The following is a 17,937-nucleotide window of genomic DNA, read 5'->3' as shown; positions in this document are numbered from 1 at the left end:
GAGCTCCAGGGCAGGGAATTTAAAATGTCTATATAAGGGCAGGCACACCTTGGTTCTGGGTCCTCCTCCATCCTCCTGTGTGTGAGGGGAGCACCCTGTTGCAACAGTTCAATAAAGATCAGGCTTATGAGCTGCTTTGCTTCTCAATATTCTCTGGTTGGCCTCTGTTATTTTGTCCTACCAATAGGGAACCCACGTAAGGACTCTATACAGGCTCTTGGATACCCCATAAGGGGGAAAGGGCAGATTTTGTTTACAAAAGAGGTATCCTGACAAACAGGATTTTTGTTGGAGATTTCCCCCTTCTGTGATATACGTATGATGTTTTGGGGGGTGGTCTCTGGCTACAGGGTGGGCAGTTTCAAAAGTCTATATAAGAGCTTGCGCACCATTGTTCTGGATTCCTCTCTTTGTGGGGGGAGTGGGGGGACCCTGTTGCGACACTTTAATAAAAATCAGGCTTACTAGCTGCTTGGCTTCTCAATATTCTCTGGTTGGCCTCTGTTATTTTCTCCTTCCAGTAGGGAACCTGCTTAAGGACTCTGTACAGGCTCTTGGATACCCCATAAGGGAAAGGGAAAGGGACCCCTGACCATTAGCTCCAGTCATGACCGACTCTGGGTTGCGGCGCTCATCTTGCTTTATTGGCCGAGGGAGCCGGCGTACAGCTTCCGGGTCATGTGGCCAGCATGACTAAGCCGCTTCTGGCGAACCAGAGCAGCGCACGGAAATGCCATTTACCTTCCCGCTGGAGTGGTACCTATTTATCTATTTGCACTTTGACCTGCTTTCGAACTGCTAGGTTGGCAGGAGCAAGGACCGAGCAACAGGAGCTCACCCCATCGCGGGGATTCGAACCACTAAGCTTCTGATTGGCAAGTCCTAGGCTCTGTGGTTTAACCCACAGCGCCACCCGCATCCCACATAAGGGAAAAAAGGAGCAGTCCCCCCCCCCTTATAATAATGGTATCTGCTTATCGCTACAATTTTATGGACTGTTTTTCTGAGCCTCTTTGCTATTGTGTATGTATGGTGCCTGTGTCGACGGTCATTGTCCTGGCCTTAGTTAGAGGCTGTGGTGGGAACTTTTTGGGGGGTGTCGTTAACCCCCCCCATTCCTGGTTTTAACAGGCAAGACCCATCCCTTGCCGCCTGTCAAGAGCATTGCTCTCCACCCCATGACAAGCCATGGCGGGGCAGCTGGTGGAGGAAGGAGAAAGCTGTGGTCTTTGTCTGTGTGTGTTTGTTCCAGCATGGAGAATAAATAGCAAGGTTATAAATACCGGAGGGGAGTGTGGGGAGGGGACGAGGAGAGGAAGATCTTCTCTCAGCCTTAATGAGAGGGAGAAAGGAGCCTTGATATATTTCATCCTGCAGCGTAAAAAATAAATTTTAAAAATCTCTTTCGTGCCAGACAGTTTGGACAAGGCTACTAAACTAGATTGCCTCGATGGGATAGTGATCCAAGCTGCGAAGTGGAGGGGAGAAGGGATTCACTTCGGTGCCTGTAGGGATGGTCGAGTGAATGATTGAGGGCTCCCTCTGCCACAGGGCTCGGAAAAGGAGTCAAATAAAAAAAGGGACAGAGAACAGAGGAGTCGAGGCTGCTGTCTCGATCTGGCAGCTTGCCTCTTCGTGGTACTGAGACAAGTTTGTAGAGGAGCATAGCGAGGGTACCTTTTTAAAATTAAATTAAATTAAATTATTTATTTAATTTAGGTATATACAACCCTTTATCCAAGGATCACAGTGGTTTACTGTAAGTGTTGGAAATGTAAAGAAAAAGAAGGTTCTTTTTATCATAACTGGTGGTCTTGTAGTAAGGTTGACGCTTACTGGGAAATGATATATACAGTGGTACCTCGGGTTACATACGCTTCAGGCTACAGACTCCGCTAACCAAGAAATAGTACCTTGGGTTAAGAACTTTGCTTCAAGATGAGAACAGAAATCGTGCGGCGGTGGCTCGCTAGCAGTGGGAGGCCCCATTAGCTAAAGTGGTGCTTCAGGTTAAGAACAGTTTCAGGTTAAGAACGGACCTCTGGAACGAATTAAGTACGTAACCAGAGGTACCACTGTATAATGAATTGAAAAGGATGTTTAAAATAATGTTTGTAAAAAAACAACAACCAGAAGCTTTCCTTTTGGGAATTATAGGAACAGAACTACCCAAACTGTACAGAAATTATTCATGTACAGTCATACCTCAGGTTACGAACGCTGCGGGTTGCAGGTTTTTCGGTTGTGGACCGTGCCAAACCCGGAAGTACTGGAACAGGTTACTTCCGGGTTTTGGCACTCGTGCATGCACAGAAAAACAAAATGACATCATGCACATGTGCAGAAGTGCCGAATCGCGTCACGTGCATGCTCAGATGCAGCGCTTCAGGTTGTGAACGTGCCTCCCGCACAGATCACATTCGCAACCCGAGGTATGGCTGTATGCGACTATAGCGGCAAGAATGTTACTTGCCCCAAAATGGAAAGAATCAGAAGCCCCAGCAAAAGAAGAATGGATACAAAAACTTGTTGAACTGCAGCTTTATAAGAGTATATATTTAAAGTAGTTAAATAAATGAGTAAGTTAAGTTAATTTGGATATGCAGAAAATATTAAAAATTTACAGAACGGCAGAAAGAGGGGGAAGGAAGTCAAATTTTGAAATGTTAAAATGACTAAAATTATTGAAGTGTGTAAAACTGAAAATCATATATAAAATAAAAAATACAGTATAGCATACCACCCAACATTTCTCCAATGAAAATAATAATAATATTATTTATAATAATAGCATTATATTATTTTAATAATAATAATAATAATATACCCTGCCCATCTGACTGGGTCACCCCAGCCACAATGGGCGGTTTCTAACATATATAAAACCTAATAAAACATAAAAAAACCTTCCCTATACAGGGCTGCCTTCAGATGTCTTCTAAAGGTTGTATAGTTCCTTATCTCCTTGGCTTAGGGGTCACATAACTCCATACATGCCAACATTTCTCCAATGAAAATAGGGATATCCTAAGGAAAAGCAGGACATTCCAGGATCAAATCAGAAACCAGGACGGCCTCTATAAATCCGGGACTGTCCCTGGAAAATAGAGACACTTGGAGGTTCTGACATATGAGGATTGCCTTTGACGATCAGTTTGTTTATTTCGGAGATCTGGGGCCCTACGTTGTTGATGGAGCTCCAACTCCAATCAGCACAAGCCAACATTACCAAGAGTCTCCTCCTCCTCCTCCTCCTCCTCCTCCTTCTTCAGCAATCACGTAACTGATTACGGCAGTTGCAGACTTTGATATTCATTTCATTTGTTTCAGGGACGGGAAATCTCTGCCCCTGCAGATATTGTTTGACCCCCCCCCCCCAGCTGCCTTGACCCCCAGCCAGCATGGGCAGTAGTAAAATAAAATGTGCGCTATGGTCCAGCAACTTTCAGAAAGGTTTTTGTTTATTTGTTGATGTTGTTTTAAATTGGTCTACCACCCACATCAAATTGGAACTTCAAGGTGGTTTACACAAATGGAAAAAGAACTGTTTGACAATGATACAGAAATATACCCCCGAAAGCAGCAGATAAAAGCATGATTGCAGATTTAGAATCATATCACATTTGGCCGTGGGAGATGCGCCAACTGCAATTTGAAGACTCAATTAAGAAGACAATTTTGGACACTTTTGCAGAGTTATTTATGTATAATGCACAGCTTTTGACATGACACGCTCTCCTCTTCTTGCGCTATTTCTATAGCTGAGTAATATTTTTTACTGGTGATGAGGTTATTAAGGCTATAATCTAGTATATATTGCCATTGCCCTCAGCAGGGTTTTTATTGGGTTCTACCGAAGGGTCGTGGGTGGCGCTGTGGGTTAAACCAGAGCCTAGGACTTGCCGATCAGAAGGTTGGTGGTTCGAATCCCCGCGACAGGGTGAGCACCTGTTGCTCGGTCCCTGCTCTGCCAACCTAGCAGTTCGAAAGCAAGTCAAAGTGCAAGTAGATAAATAGGTACTGCTCCAGTGGGAAGGTAAGTGGCATTTCTGTGCACTGCTCTGGTTCACCAGAAGCGGCTTAGTCATGCTGGCCACATGACCCGGATTCTGTACGCTGGTTCCCTCAGCCAATAAAGTGGGATGAGCGCCGCAACCCCAGAGTCGGCCACGACTGGACCTAATGGTCAGGGGTCCCTTTACCTTTACTGAGGATACCGTACCTGAGAGACATCAAAGATTTGGAGTTCTAGTCCTGGGATTGATGGGAGTTGTAGTCCACAACACCTGCAGGGCTGCTGTTTCTGCATCCCTGAATTAAAACATGGTTTGTCCGCCAGACTATGAAACAAACCATGGCTTGTTTCTCCAAAGTTTGCTTTGTTTTCCAGCTGTTCTTGCCTCACTCCTTTCTAGTTTGGTGTCTGAGGCAGGATGGTCAGGCACACCACAGTTAAGAATGGGTATTAGGTTCACGAGTCATGATTAAAGTAACCCAAGGCTCATAAACCAGAAACAAACCATGGTTTCAGATTGTTGTTTGTCAGCAGGAAACAACCCTTGCTTAAGCTGCTGGGCAATGTTCACACATAATGCTAAGCTACATTTGAATGCAGCACGGTTTAATAAGCTATGGTCTTGCATTAGAATAATAGAATTGCCGAGCTGCAAAGGACCCTGAGAATCACCTAGTCAAGGAGAACTACTTGAAAATGATTTACAGATGGTATTTAACTCCTAGTAGGCTTGCTGAGATGTATAAGACTGAATCAGATAAGTGCTGGAAATTGGAAGAGCTGAAGGGAACATTCTTTGATATGTGGTGGACCTGAAGATGGGTAAAAGAATATTGGGAAATACAGTGGCACCTCGGGTTACAAACACTTCAGATCACAAATGCTTCAGGTTACAGACTCTGCTAACCTGGAAGTAGTACCTTGGGTTAAGAACTTTACCTCAGGATGAGAACAGAAATCGTGCGGCGGCGGCATGAGGCCCCACTAGCTAAAGTGGTACCTCAGGTTAAGAACAGTTTCAGGTTAAGAACGGACCTCCGCAACGAATTAAGTTCTTAACCAGAGTTACCACAGTAATCCATAATGAATTGAAAAAAATGTTTAAAAGTACAGTGGTACCTCGGTTTACGAATTTAATATGTTCCGGAAGTCCATTCTTAAACCAAAGCAGTTCTTAAACAGAGGTGCGCTTTCCCTAATGAGGCCTCCCGTCGCCGCTGCCCTTTCACTGTTTGGTTTCCGTTTGTAGACCAAGGTAAAGTTCGCAAACCAGGGCACTACTTCTGGTTTTGTGGAGTTCATAAACTGAATAGTTAGTAAGCAGGGCTGTTCTTAAACTGAGGTACCACTGTACTTCCCCCAAAAAACCCTGAACCCTTTCCGTGGGGGATAATTGGAAATTCCCAGGTGTCAAAAAAGTTTTTTTATGTATTCCACTACGGTGGCCCGTGTTTTGTTAGCCCCAAAATGGAAAATGAGCAACTTAAACTGATGGAATATGCGCAGCTTGTGAACCTAACATACAGAATAAGAGAAGGGGAGAACATACGTTTAAAGAAGATTGGAAAACATTTATTGAATATTTTTTGGGGGGAATTGTGTACACTTGAAAACATTGGCAGCATTAAGATAAATTCAACAGTGTCAACAAGTTTTGATGGCTGTAACATTTGGAATACGGAATAGTTTAGTTTATGTAAAACATGCATGGATTTATGATATGTAAAATGAACCATGGAAAGAGAAGAAGGGAAGTCATTGATATTTTAAGATTGCTTAAATGAGTATTTTAAATTGTAAAACAGAAAATTTAAATGTGTGTGTGTGTGTGTTTGTAAAAAGATTATCTATTTCTATGCCCTGCATTGCAGGAATATGCAGCTGTCCCATGCAACCTTGGAGTTAACAGCCCAATTCTCTAACCAACTCAGCTATCCAGTTATGTGTGTTCTAAACGGAGGGAAGGGGTTTTTTTTTTGACCTTTTGGAATTTTATATGGTAATATTCAGTTATGCCACCGGAAGAACAGTTGCACTATGGTCCAAGGTCCTATTTTATTGCAGGGAATCAAATCCATAGATTCTAAAGTGTTCTATAGCCATGTCTGTACTCCTCAACATTGTTTCTGTTGTAAGAGCTACACACGGGAGACAAAATAACTACCCGCGGGACAGTGATAAGGAAGAGCACACATTTTAATCACACATGCTATCAGCAAGGATGTGGGCGCAAGCCTGAGATAAATGGTTATGCAAAACACTAGGATGTGCCCAGACTTGTTCCAAACTGGAAAAACGATTAGTGCCTCTAGTAATGTCACACCTGTGGGGAAGGAAGCAGACGGAAAACTATTAGCGCGAGTGGCGCTGTGGGTTAAACCACAGAGCATAGGGTTTGCTGATCAAATAGGTACCGCTCCAGTGGGAAGGTAAACGCTGTTTCCGTGCACTGCTCTGGTTCGCCAGAAGCGGCTTAGTCCTGCTGGCCACATGACCTAGAAGCTGTACGCCGGCTCCCTCGGCCAATAAAGCGAGATGGGCGCCACAACCCCAGAGTCGGCCACGACTGGACCTAATGGTCAGGGGTCCCTTTACCTTTTAATCCCATCCAGATAGGAATGCCAACCTATTAAGCTCACTCCCTTTTCTCTTTCCTGTTGGCCTCCAGGTGTCAAGGATGGACGCTGAGGATGACCCGTTGTTGCAAGATGCTTGGGTGAATGAGGAAGAGGAGGTAACCACCGCCCCCCGCAAGAGAACGGAAGGGCTGCATCTCTGTGGGAAGTGCCAGTGGAATCCCAGGCCACGGACTCCGGCCACAGCTGTGCCTACCTCCAGTTTTTGGAATGCTGTGGGTTGGGTCTTCACGAATCCCTACTCGGCCAGCCTCATCCTCTTCTTGGGCTGTGCCATCCCAACCACCCTAGCCATTGTCATGTTCCTGCACTATCCAGCTCTGGACATCGACATCTCGTACAATGCCTTCGAGATCCGCAACCATGAGTCCTCGCAGCGCTTTGACGCCCTGGCCTCGGCCCTCAAGTCCCAGTTTGGCTCCTGGGGCCGCAACCGCCGGGACCTGACGGACTTCAACTCAGAGACTTTGCAGAAGCTGATCTTTGAGCAGCTGCAACATCTTCACCGCAATGCCTCGCGGCCGGCTGGCACTGCCAGGCGGAAGCGCAGAAGCCTAAACCAAGAGAGGACTAGCCCCTCACTCCAGAGTCAATCCGGTTTGGCCAACCAAACCTCCCGCCAGCCACGGAGCGCCCTGTCCCACTGGGAATATTCAAATGCGGTCGTGAGCACCAACACACAAACCCATGCACACTGGCGCATCGAGCTCATTTTCCTGGCCCGTGGAGACGCTGAGAACAACATCTTCACCTCCGAGCGCCTGGTCACCATCCACGAGATTGAGCGCAAAATCATGGACCACCCTCACTTCCGGGACTTTTGCTGGAAGCCCCATGAGGTCCTCAAGGATCTCCCGCTGGGTTCCTACTCCTACTGTTCCCCTCCTAGTTCTCTCATGACTTACTTCTTCCCCACGGAGAGGGGTGGGAAGATCTACTACGATGGCCTAGGGCAGGATCTGGCTGACATTCAAGGTGAGAATTGTTGGGTCACGGCACCGGCCCAACCATTGGGCAGACAAAATGCTTTGCTTTGAGATATCCGGCCAGTTGTTGGTGCTCTTGGGATCTCATATGGCCTTGCAAATAAGTTCATAAAAGCTTGCCAGGCCATCGGTTCCTGCTGTGTTTATGCCCTGATTAAAATCTTTCCTGGTGAGGAAACTGTGGTACTCCAAGTGACTGCGTTCTGCCACTAGATGTCGCTAGAATGCACTTGGCACAGCTAGCATATCTCTCTTGCTCCCTGCAGACACAAGGGCTGGATTTTTGCCCTAACCTTTATAGCAGGGGGTGGGGGAACATCTGTTGCCCTCCAGATGTTGTGGGACTATCAGCACCAGCCTCAATGAGGGAGCCTGTTGTGGAGGCGCCTGGTTGTGCCCCCTCAGAAATGTGTGCCTGGCACCATAAGCCCCCTGGAAGCTACCCTAGACCAAACTAGAGCATTGGTTCAGTATTGTCTACACTGGCTGGCAGTGGCTCTGGGGGCAGGTATCTTTTCCAACCCTACCTGGGGTTGCTGGAGACCTTCTGTAATGGTTGGGTCTCTCCCACAGAAGCGAGACGACTCCGGCAGTAGTTCAGTCACTCAGCGTCTGTTTCCAAATTAGCTGTTGCCGAGTCTGAGTTCTGCCCCTTCCTCTTCCCGCATTTAAAGCCCCACTTTCGCTTCCTTTCCTGTTCACGCCTCTCATTAATTATTGCACGCCTACGCATCATGGGATGGGCTATTTCCGGTGGCCCTCCCTCTGAGTCCGAGCTTAAACTGTCAGTCTGCGTCTTCCCCCTTGAACTCCCCCTTCCTTCTCCATGTTCTTGGAGCTCAGGCTTCTACTGCAATGCGCTCTGTGTGGGGCTACCTTTGAAGGTGACCCGGGAACTACAGCTAATCTAGAATGTGGCAGCAAGACTGGTGACTGGGAGTGGCCGCCAAGACCACATAACACCGGTCTTGAAAGACCTACATTGGCTCCCAAAGTTTCCAAGCACAATTCAAAGTGTTGGTGCTGTCCTTTAAACCCATAAACAGCCTCAGTCCGTTATACCTGAAGGAGCATCTCCACCCCCATCGTTCTGCCCGGACACTGAGTTCCAGTGCTGAGGGCCTTCTGGCCTTTCCCTCTCTGCGAGAAGCAAAGCTACAGGGAACCAGGCAGAGGGCCTTCTCGGTAGTGGCGCCCGCCCTGTGGAACGCCCTCCCACCAGATGTCAAAGAGAAAAACAACTACCAGACTTTTAGAAGTCATCTGAAGGGAGCCCTGTTTAGGGAAGCTTTTAATGTTTAATAGACTATTTAATATTCTGTTGGAAGCCGCCAGAGTGGCTGGGGAAACCCAGCCAGATGGGTGGGGTATAAATAATAAATTATGATGATGATGTTGCTGCAGCCCTTTGTCTGGTAGAGGGGGGTCCATTAAGTCTTCCGAGGAGGAAGCAGTGACAGCAGCAGCAGTGAAACGGTCAGGAGGAAAGTTGCTGGCTGGGCGCGCACGCCAAGTTCAAATGTACAGGCGCGGGGGACAGCGGGAGACCCGGATGGGGAACCAGCTCCTAAAGCCCGCCGGAGGGAGGGGAAAGGCTCAGGGGACTCAGCGTCAGAAGAGTCTAGAAAGGGCGAGACCCCAACGGACAGGCGGAACCAGAGGCGGAAAGAACAGAGGAAGAGGTGGAGTAAGGCTAAAGTCTTAAACTGGTGTCTGGGGGGAGGAGATTCAGACGGAGCATCAGCGATCTAGAGTTTGAGACGTAGAGCTGCACGCTGCGGCTGTGGAAGTGAAACTGAACTTCAATAAAGACTTTCGTACTTAACAACGAAGCGGCGTTGGTCCTTTGTGAGCTGGGACCTCGGGCAGCTCTGACATTATTATATTATTATTATTATTATTAACTAGGCTGCTCCTCCCTCATTCCACATTCCTGCCTAATTACCTCCTCCTGTCTCTCCATGCTCTCCCTCTCTGTCAGCAATGGGACGCAGCTGACACTTTCTGTTCTACCCCTGAGCCAGGGTCTCATAAAGAGGCCTCCTCCATCTCTTGCCACTTGGTCCTTTTAACTGGACATGGCAGGGGTTGAACCCAGGACCCTCCAGCATGCAAAGCTGGTGCTCTAACACTGAGCCACAGTCTCCCTCTGAAAACCTCTGGTCTCTCTCTACCTGCCCCAAGGTTCGCTGGAGCTTGCAATGACCCACCCAGAGTTCTACTGGTATGTGGATGAGGGTCTGTCGGTGGAGAACCGGAAGAGTTCCCTCCTACGCAGTGAGATCCTCTTTGGTGCTCCGCTGCCAAGCTACTACTCAGTGGAGGACCGGTGGGAAGAACAACGGAGGAAGTTCCAGAGCTTCGTGGTCACCTACGTGGCTTTGCTGGCCAAACAATCCACCAGGTGAGCAAGGAAGGTATTTCGCTCGCGGGTGCAAAGCACTTACAAGCTTGCCCCAACCCACTCTGCTTTTTTGCTGGAAGGAACCATAATGCCTGAAAGAGCGTCTACACCCCCATCATTCAGCCCGGACACTGAGGTCCAGCTCTGGTGGTTCCCTCCTTGTGAGAAGTGAGGTTACAGGGAACCAGGCAGAGGGCCTTCTCAGTAGTGGCGCCCGCCCTGTGGAACGCCCTCCCACCAGATGTCAAGGAAATAAACAGCTATCTGACTTTTAGAAGACATCTGAAGGCAGCCCTGTTTAGGGAGGTTTTAATGTTTGATGTTTCATCGTGTTTTTAATATTCTGTTGGGAGCCACCCAGAGTGGCTGGGGAAACCCAGCCAGATGGGCAGGGTATAAATAATAAATTATGATGATGATGTTGCTGCAGCCCTTTGTCTGGTAGAGGAGGGTCCATTAAGTCTTCCGAGTTCAAAAAGTGAAGTGTCTAGTCCTCATGAAGGCATACAGACTCCAAATTTAAGGACACAGAGCCTCTCTTGTGGGTGCTCTTGAGATGAGGCTGTTTTGACTTTCTGAGACTAGCAGGCAGTGTTAGCCGCTCCATTAGGGAGGGTGCCAGCCACCGCTGCATTTGACGCCCCTTTCTCCTTTGTCTGGACAGGGTAGGCCACTCGTCTCGCCCACCTCCTGCCCCATCAGGATGGGCTCTGCCTTTTGGCAGCTGCTGGAGGGCAGGCAGCATGTCCCTAGACTGACCCACTGCCCTAGGTGGGCAAGGAGATTTGATTTCCAGCAGCTGGTATTCAGAAGCATTGTTACTGGCAGGGAATGGCAGGACACAGGCGAATGTGCATTGGGGTAAGGGGGTGGGGGCTGGAGTCTGACTTGGGAGAGGTGGGGCAGTGATTTGGGGGGACATGTACCAGCCAGGAGATGAGAACTGGAGACAGGGAGTGGAGGAGGATGGAGAGCAGGAAGGGTTGGAAGAAGAGGAGGAAGAGGCAGGGCTAGGAAATGTACGGTCAGGGACTCCCCCAGCCTCTCCTGCACTACTGTCTCCCAGAACCAGGAGGGGAGTGAAGAGAGAAGAGCAGAGGCAGCTTCCACAGGGGCGCAGTCTCCACCTGGGTGCATGCAGCCTGTGGGGGGGAGGCACATAAACAGGGGAGGGGGAGCAGCCCCCAGTTGCTGCAACTGCTGCAGAGAGCTCAGACCTGGGAATAGCTGTTTTGTGTGTGGTTATTTGGAGCCGTAGAACTCCAAAGTGTCTGCTTTTGACAATGAACAGCTAACTATCTTTTGTGGGCGTTCCTTTGGCTGGGGAGTGCCTTTGACAGTTGCCTCTGACTAGGGAGGAAGAGCAATGTCACCATGGGTAGCAGCCATGGAGAGCCTCCTGCTTCGTGATGGCCAGGGAGGGCAGTGGGAACGGACGCAACACTTGAGGAGCAGATAACTTCAAACCTGCTGGCTCAGTGTGGCCCTCCAGGGTTCTCTGCCTGGCCTGCAGGACTCTCCCCAGCCATACCTCTCACTGGCCCTGTTTTGGCCCTTCCTGGAGGGTTTTTGGGTGGCTGGGATGCACTCTTGAACTCTGCTAATGCTTCTTCCTTGAGCAAATGGAGGATCGAGAGGGATGGAGGAAAGAGGATTGAGGCTGGGCACAATGCTTGAGGCAAGTCTGGCAAGGGAACAGGCGAGGGAACAGGCTCTTTTCTCTCTCTTGCTCTCCTGCGGTTCAGACTTTATCAGCTCTCTCATTTTAATTATCTGGGATTAGCTTTGCTTGAAGACTCTTTTTGCAGGCGAGCTGGGCAATTGGGGTGTGTGTGTATCACAGCGGCCACTCCATCTCCTGAATCCTCTCACTCATTTTCCTCCCCCATGCGGTTTAATATAATGAAAATACCGATTAGGATTCCAGGTGGGATCCATGGCTTTGGGAGTCAGCAAGCTAAGCTCCAGAGGGAAGTGGGGGAAAGAAGCAATAAGGCTCTTTTCTTGCTCTCAGCAATCGCTCTCTTGAGAGTGTAATCCTGCTGCTCTCAGCTGGGAAGGGATGCTCTTTGCAACGGGGCGGAAGGCAGAGTGGGCCGGCAGGGAGCGGAGATAGAGCCATCGACAGGATTCCTTGCTGGGTTCTCCAAGGGCAACACTGAGACTGAGGAGGGAGAGGAAGACGAAGAAGGCAACCACGCTGGGCTGGGTGTAAGTAGGAAGACCAGCAGCTGGGGGCCAGCTGAGATCCAGCTGAGGTTGGTGGGGCAGTTTTTAATAAATAAATAGACTAGGTTGGTGGTGTGATAAACGAAAATCTGCCCTTATTCCCTTATGGGGGACACAAGAGCCCTTATAGAGTCCTTTGTAGGTTCTCCATCGGCTGGAGAGAATAACAGAGGCCAACCAAAGAATATTGAGAAGCAAAGCAGCTAGTAAGCCTGATCTTTACTGAACTGTTGCAACAGGGTGCCCCCTTCACACGCAGGAGAAGGAGGAGGACCCCGAACCAAGGTGTGCCCGCTCTTATATAGACATTTTAAATTGCCCACCCTGGAGTCCAAGACCACCCCCAGACACATCATACCAACATCACAGAAAGGGGTGGTCTACAACAGAAATCTGAGTGTGTTATTTACCAGAAATCTGTTGTTTACCTCCTGTCTGGCAGGTTACCTGTTAATGCTTACTTGACTGGATACCCTGGGGAGGCCTGGCCAGTCTTTTGTAATGATAAATACTTAGTTCCTGAGCCAGATCACAGGCTCACCCTATTCATACACAGACATACCCTTAAGACAGGATTTGTGAATGAAAAGACAATGGGGAGGCTTTTCCATTTTCCTTGACCTTGCAGAGGAATCATTTGGTCAGTCTGGGAGTCAAAATGGTTTCCGGGCTGTTTTCCTGTGCTGCTTCAGATATGTGGTTTATATATTTATGTATGTGTTTGCTTGGTACATTTACGAACATTTATTATATATATGACCTTAATTTTTTTATTTTAGTGGGTTGGCTGAAGGCAGACATGAGATGGGAAAGGCAGTGCTGTATTTGCCACAAGGGGGGGGGGCAACCTTCCACAGGTTTTCTCTTGCTAAATGAGATCTTCCTCTGACCCACCAGTCAAGAGTTGAGCCAGGGTTAGCTGCGGGAGGTAGAGAAATGGGTGACGAGAGCAACACGGCCCCTATTTTTAGCACTTGTAGGCTGACTAGAGATGAAGATGTGGGGTTGGTATTGTTATAAGAAAAAACTGCTCCCTTTCCCTTATGGGGTATTCCAGAGCCCGTATAGAGTCCTTGAGGGTTCCCTATCGGTAGGAGGAAACAACAGAGGCCAGAGTATATTTGAGAAGCAAAGTGGCTAAATAAGCATGATCTTTATTCAAGGAACTGTTGCAACAGGGTCCTCACTCACCACATGCAGGAAGGAGGAGAACCCTGAACAATGGTGTGCAAGCCCCTATGCGCACTTTTGAAATTGCCCACCCTGTAGCCCAACACCCCCCCCCAAAAAAACATACATACATCACAGAAGGAGGCAGTCTCCAGCAGAAATCCTGCCTTTCAGGATTCCTGATAACGGTCACTGATGCATTACCTGGGCAGTCTGGCTCTTCTTTTGTGATGGGTTAATACTTTTGTTCCTGCCAACCTAGCAGTTCGAAAGCACATCAAAGTGCAAGTAGATAAATAGCTAACGCTCCAGCAGGAAGGTAAACGGCGTTTCCGTGTGCTGCTCTGGTTCGCCAGAAGTGGCTTAGTCATACTGGCCACATGACCCAGAAGCTGTACGCCGTCTCCCTCGGCCAATAAAGTGAGATGAGCGCCACAACTCCAGAGTTGGTCACAACTGGACCTAATGATCAGGGGTCTCTTTACCTCTTTAATACTTTTGTTCCTGACTCCAGGTCACAGGCTCACCCTATTCATACACAAATGCGCCCTTGAGACAGGATTTGCAAGCAAAAAGGCAAAGGCTTTCCCCATTTGCCTCCCTTACTGCAGAGGAATATCTGAGGTCATTGGGAGAGTTAAAATGGTTTCAGAATTGCTCTCCCATCCTATTTCAGACACATGGTTCATATATTTAGATACGTGTGCATTTATGAATATTTATTCTGTATTTGGAACCTTAAATTCTTATAAGAGTATTCAAAAGTGAAGATGGTAATCATAACTCTCTCTCCCCCCACCCCCCGGTTTCTTCCTAGCAAAGTCCAAGTGCTGTACGGTGGGACGGATTTGTTTGACTACGAAGTGAGGAAGACATTCAACAATGACATGCTGCTGGCTTTCATCAGCAGCAGCTGCATTGCAGTGTTGGTCTACATCCTGGCTTCCTGCTCAGGTAAGCTATGTCGGGAGTAAGGATAACCTAGAACACAAGGAGAGCCCTGCTGGATTAAGCCAATGACTCACCTCATCCACAGACAGGACCCTGGGGCTCCAGAGCACTTTCTCCCTTCCTGTGGCATAGCCAGCATGCCTAGTAGCCATCAGTAGAAGAAGAAGAGTTTGGATTTGATATCCCGCTTTATCACTACCCGAAGGAGTCTCAAAGCGGCTAACATTCTCCTTTCCCTTCCTCCCCCACAACAAACACTCTGTGAGGTGAGTGGGGCTGAGAGACTTCAAAGAAGTGTGACTAGCAGCTGCATGTGGAGGAGCGGAGATGCGAACCCGGTTCACCAGATTACGAGTCTACTGCTCTTAACCACTACACCAAACTGGCTCTCTCCTGCATGAATTTGCCCAGTCCCAAAACAACACCATGGAACAATGGTCAGCATAGCCAATGGTCAGAGATGATGGGGCTTGTAGCTTTGACTTAACACATCTGCCTCCTCTGCTGAGCTGGTGGTGTGTCCGTTGCTCCAAGTTCTGATGGGTGGTCAAGGTCAAGGTCAAGGTAAAGAGACCCCTGACCATTAGGTTCAGTCATGACTGACTCTGGGGTTGCGGCACTTTATTGGCCGAGGGACCCGGCGTACAGCTTCTGGGTCATGTGGCCAGCATGACTAAGCCGCTTCTGGCGAACCAGAGCAGCGCACGGAAACACCGTTTACCTTCCCGCCAGAGTGGTACCTATTTATCTACTTGCACTTTGACCTGCTTTCGAACTGCTTGGTTGGCAGGAGCAGGGACCGAGCAACGGGAGCTCACCCCGTCGCGGGGATTTGAACCGCCGACCTTCTGATCAGCAAGTCCTAGGCCCTGTAGTTTAACCCACAGTGCCGTGACACATTCTAAAACCCAGAGAGAACCTCAGCAATTGTATGGTCAATCTATCCAGAAGATAAATTGTATATTGAAGTGTTAGTGATCTGACACTGGTTGCCCTTCCTGCCCCTGTTCCTTCCCTCTCTCCTTGTCTCTTAAGTTCTTTGATGGCGTGAGAACAGCCTACAATGTCCTAATCAGTTAGGAGGAAGAGATAGTGATGAGTACCTTCTTTGATGTTGGACATTGTTTTGAGAAAGTGTGGCATTGGGAATAATACTTGCAATAATCTGCAAGTAGCCAGTAATGAATGATCTGCGCATAGCCAGTCAGGCAAGCCACAGGCTATCTAGCTATCTAGCTATCTATAATGGTTTGGGCACAGTTTCTGAGAAGCTTTTGCACGGACTGATCGGCCGCGGGACCATGCAAACAAAAGGCTACGTGGGGGAGTCACTTTGCCACTTCTTGAGGGCTCCCAAGTGCTTGCTTGCTCTTTAGAATAAAATCTTTAATCTCACTCACTTGTGTTTTGCATTGCTTCTGAATCTAATTTCAAAGGAACCACCTTGCATTTGGCAAGACAGCAATCAGGAGACCATCTCCTAACATTAGCTTCTGTGGATGAAGCCGGCAATCTCTGGACTGTTAACCAGCAACTGAGGAGACAGAGAAATGCTTGGCAAGCAGCTGTAACAATATAGTTCCCCATCACCTCAGACACAAGGCTTTCCAGTTGTGTGTCTGTTCACAAAACCAACTGTGACACTTGTGGGCATCCATGCGCGAATACGCTTTTTGGGCGTTCTCTGTGCAAAGTGGTTGTTTGCTTGATCTTTCGCTCTCTCTTCCTCCTCTTCCAGTGTTCCTCTCATTCTTTGGGATTGCTAGCATCGGGCTCAGTTGTCTTGTGGCGCTTTTCCTCTACCACGTCGTCTTTGGGATCCAGTACCTAGGAATCCTGAATGGAGTGGCTGCTTTTGTGATTGTGGGGATTGGTAAGTGGCCTAAACCTACCCAGATATCAAAAATCAGGCTGTGGCTCAGTGGCGGAGAATTTTCATTGCATGGAGAAGGTCCTGGGTTCAATCCTCAGGATCTCCAGGGATCCCCTTGCCTCAAACCCTAGAGAGCTGCTGCCATGGGTAGGCAAACTAAGGCCTGGGGGCCGGATCCGGCCCAATCGCCTTCTAAATCTGGCCCACTGACGGTCCGGGAATCAGCATGTTTTTACATGAGTAGAATGTGTCCTTTTATTTAAAATGCATCTCTGGGTTATTTGTGGGGCCTGCCTGGTGCTTTTACATGAGTAGAATGTGTCCTTTTATTTAAAATGCATCTCTGGGTTATTTGTGGGGCATAGGAATTGGTTCATTTCCCCCCCCAAAAAATATAGTCCGGCCCCCCACAAGGTCTGAGGGACACCTGCTGAAAAAGTTTGCTGACCCCTGGTGTAGACCATACTGAGTTAGATGGACCAATTGGCCTGACTCAGGATAAGGCAGCTTCATATGTCCCAGTGTCTTAAGAGGATGGCTGTAGGTCACTGGCAGAGCACCTGCTTTGCATGCAGAAGGCCCCATGTTCAATCCCCAGCATCTTCAGTTAGGGTTGGGAAAGACCCCTGCCAGAAGAGCTGCTGCCAGTCAGTGTGGACAGTACTGAACTAGATGGACCCAAGGGTCTAACTTGGCATCAGGTCACTCAACTGTCAATACACAGAAAACTTTATCTTGGAACGGACCTGGGCAACAGCTCACTTGGGAGATAGACATTCATAGTGGGGTAGGTTTTAATATTGTGGAGCCTGACATCAACTGAAGACCTTGCTGGTTGATTCTGAGCAGGTTCTGATTGATCCCTTCTTCTCTGTGTGATCTCAGGTGTGGATGACGTGTTTGTTTTCATAAACACCTACCGGCAGGCCACACACTTGAAAGATCTCCACCTCCGCATGGTCCACACCATCCAGACAGCTGGCAAAGCCACCTTCTTTACCTCCTTGACCACGGCTGCGGCGTACGCAGCCAACATTTTCTCCCAGGTAAGCATTTTCAGGAGAGCTTTGCTTATAACAAAACTTCGAAGGACGTGGAGCTTGCCCGTGGCATTGCCACAGTGAGGAAATAATACAACACAAGCTTCACCACCCCTCACATGAAGGATAAAACAATGCTGTCCAGGGTTGTAAAGACTGCGGAGAGAATAACTGGGTGCGCTCTTCCCACGTTGGATCAAATCTGTGCTTCCAGGTGCCATAAGAAAGCTGCAGAGATAGTGCAGGATAGTACGCATCTCGGAAATGATCTCTTTCAGCTTCTGCCTTCTGGAAGAAGGTACAGGGTTATAAAGACTAGGACTAGCTGCCTGAGAAACAGTTTTTATCCAAATGCGATTTTGGTTTTAAATGCAGTTTATTTTTTATTTTTTTTAAAAGATTTTTATTAAAGTTTTACAAAAAAAGAAAAATAGAAATTCACAGAATAAAAAACCATAAATTACAGAAAAAAGAAACACGCAAAAAAGAAAAAAAGGAAAAAAAAATACAGAAAGAAAAGCACAACTAATTAAGAAAAATTACATTTAAACAAAGAAAAAATAAAACCATTCCATTTTTCCAATAGCCTCAATTTCATATGCTTATGTTCTTGACCTCCTCGCACCTTCCCCT

At 48.0% G+C, this 17,937-nt stretch overlaps 1 protein-coding gene across 3 annotated transcripts in view; it reads left to right on the top strand.

Moving 5' to 3' along the window:
- DISP3 (dispatched RND transporter family member 3) overlaps nt 1-17,937 on the top strand; it is a 98,485-nt gene that overhangs the window by 36,993 nt on the left and 43,555 nt on the right. For all 3 annotated transcript variants that reach the window (XM_083628456.1, XM_083628457.1, XM_083628455.1), the window contains exons 2-6: nt 6,684-7,626; nt 9,822-10,041; nt 14,258-14,394; nt 16,130-16,264; nt 17,150-17,310. In XM_083628456.1, coding sequence (XP_083484582.1) covers nt 6,693-7,626; nt 9,822-10,041; nt 14,258-14,394; nt 16,130-16,264; nt 17,150-17,310 — 1,587 coding nt within the window. In that variant the 5' untranslated portion in view covers nt 6,684-6,692. The remainder of the gene's footprint in view (nt 1-6,683; nt 7,627-9,821; nt 10,042-14,257; nt 14,395-16,129; nt 16,265-17,149; nt 17,311-17,937) is intronic.

This window comes from Podarcis filfolensis (genome assembly GCF_964270895.1).
Source record: "Podarcis filfolensis genome assembly, chromosome: 8".
Taxonomy (NCBI): domain Eukaryota; kingdom Metazoa; phylum Chordata; class Lepidosauria; order Squamata; family Lacertidae; genus Podarcis; species Podarcis filfolensis.
The sequence above is the reverse complement of the archived record's forward strand: the minus strand, read 5'-3'. Positions and strand labels throughout refer to the sequence as shown.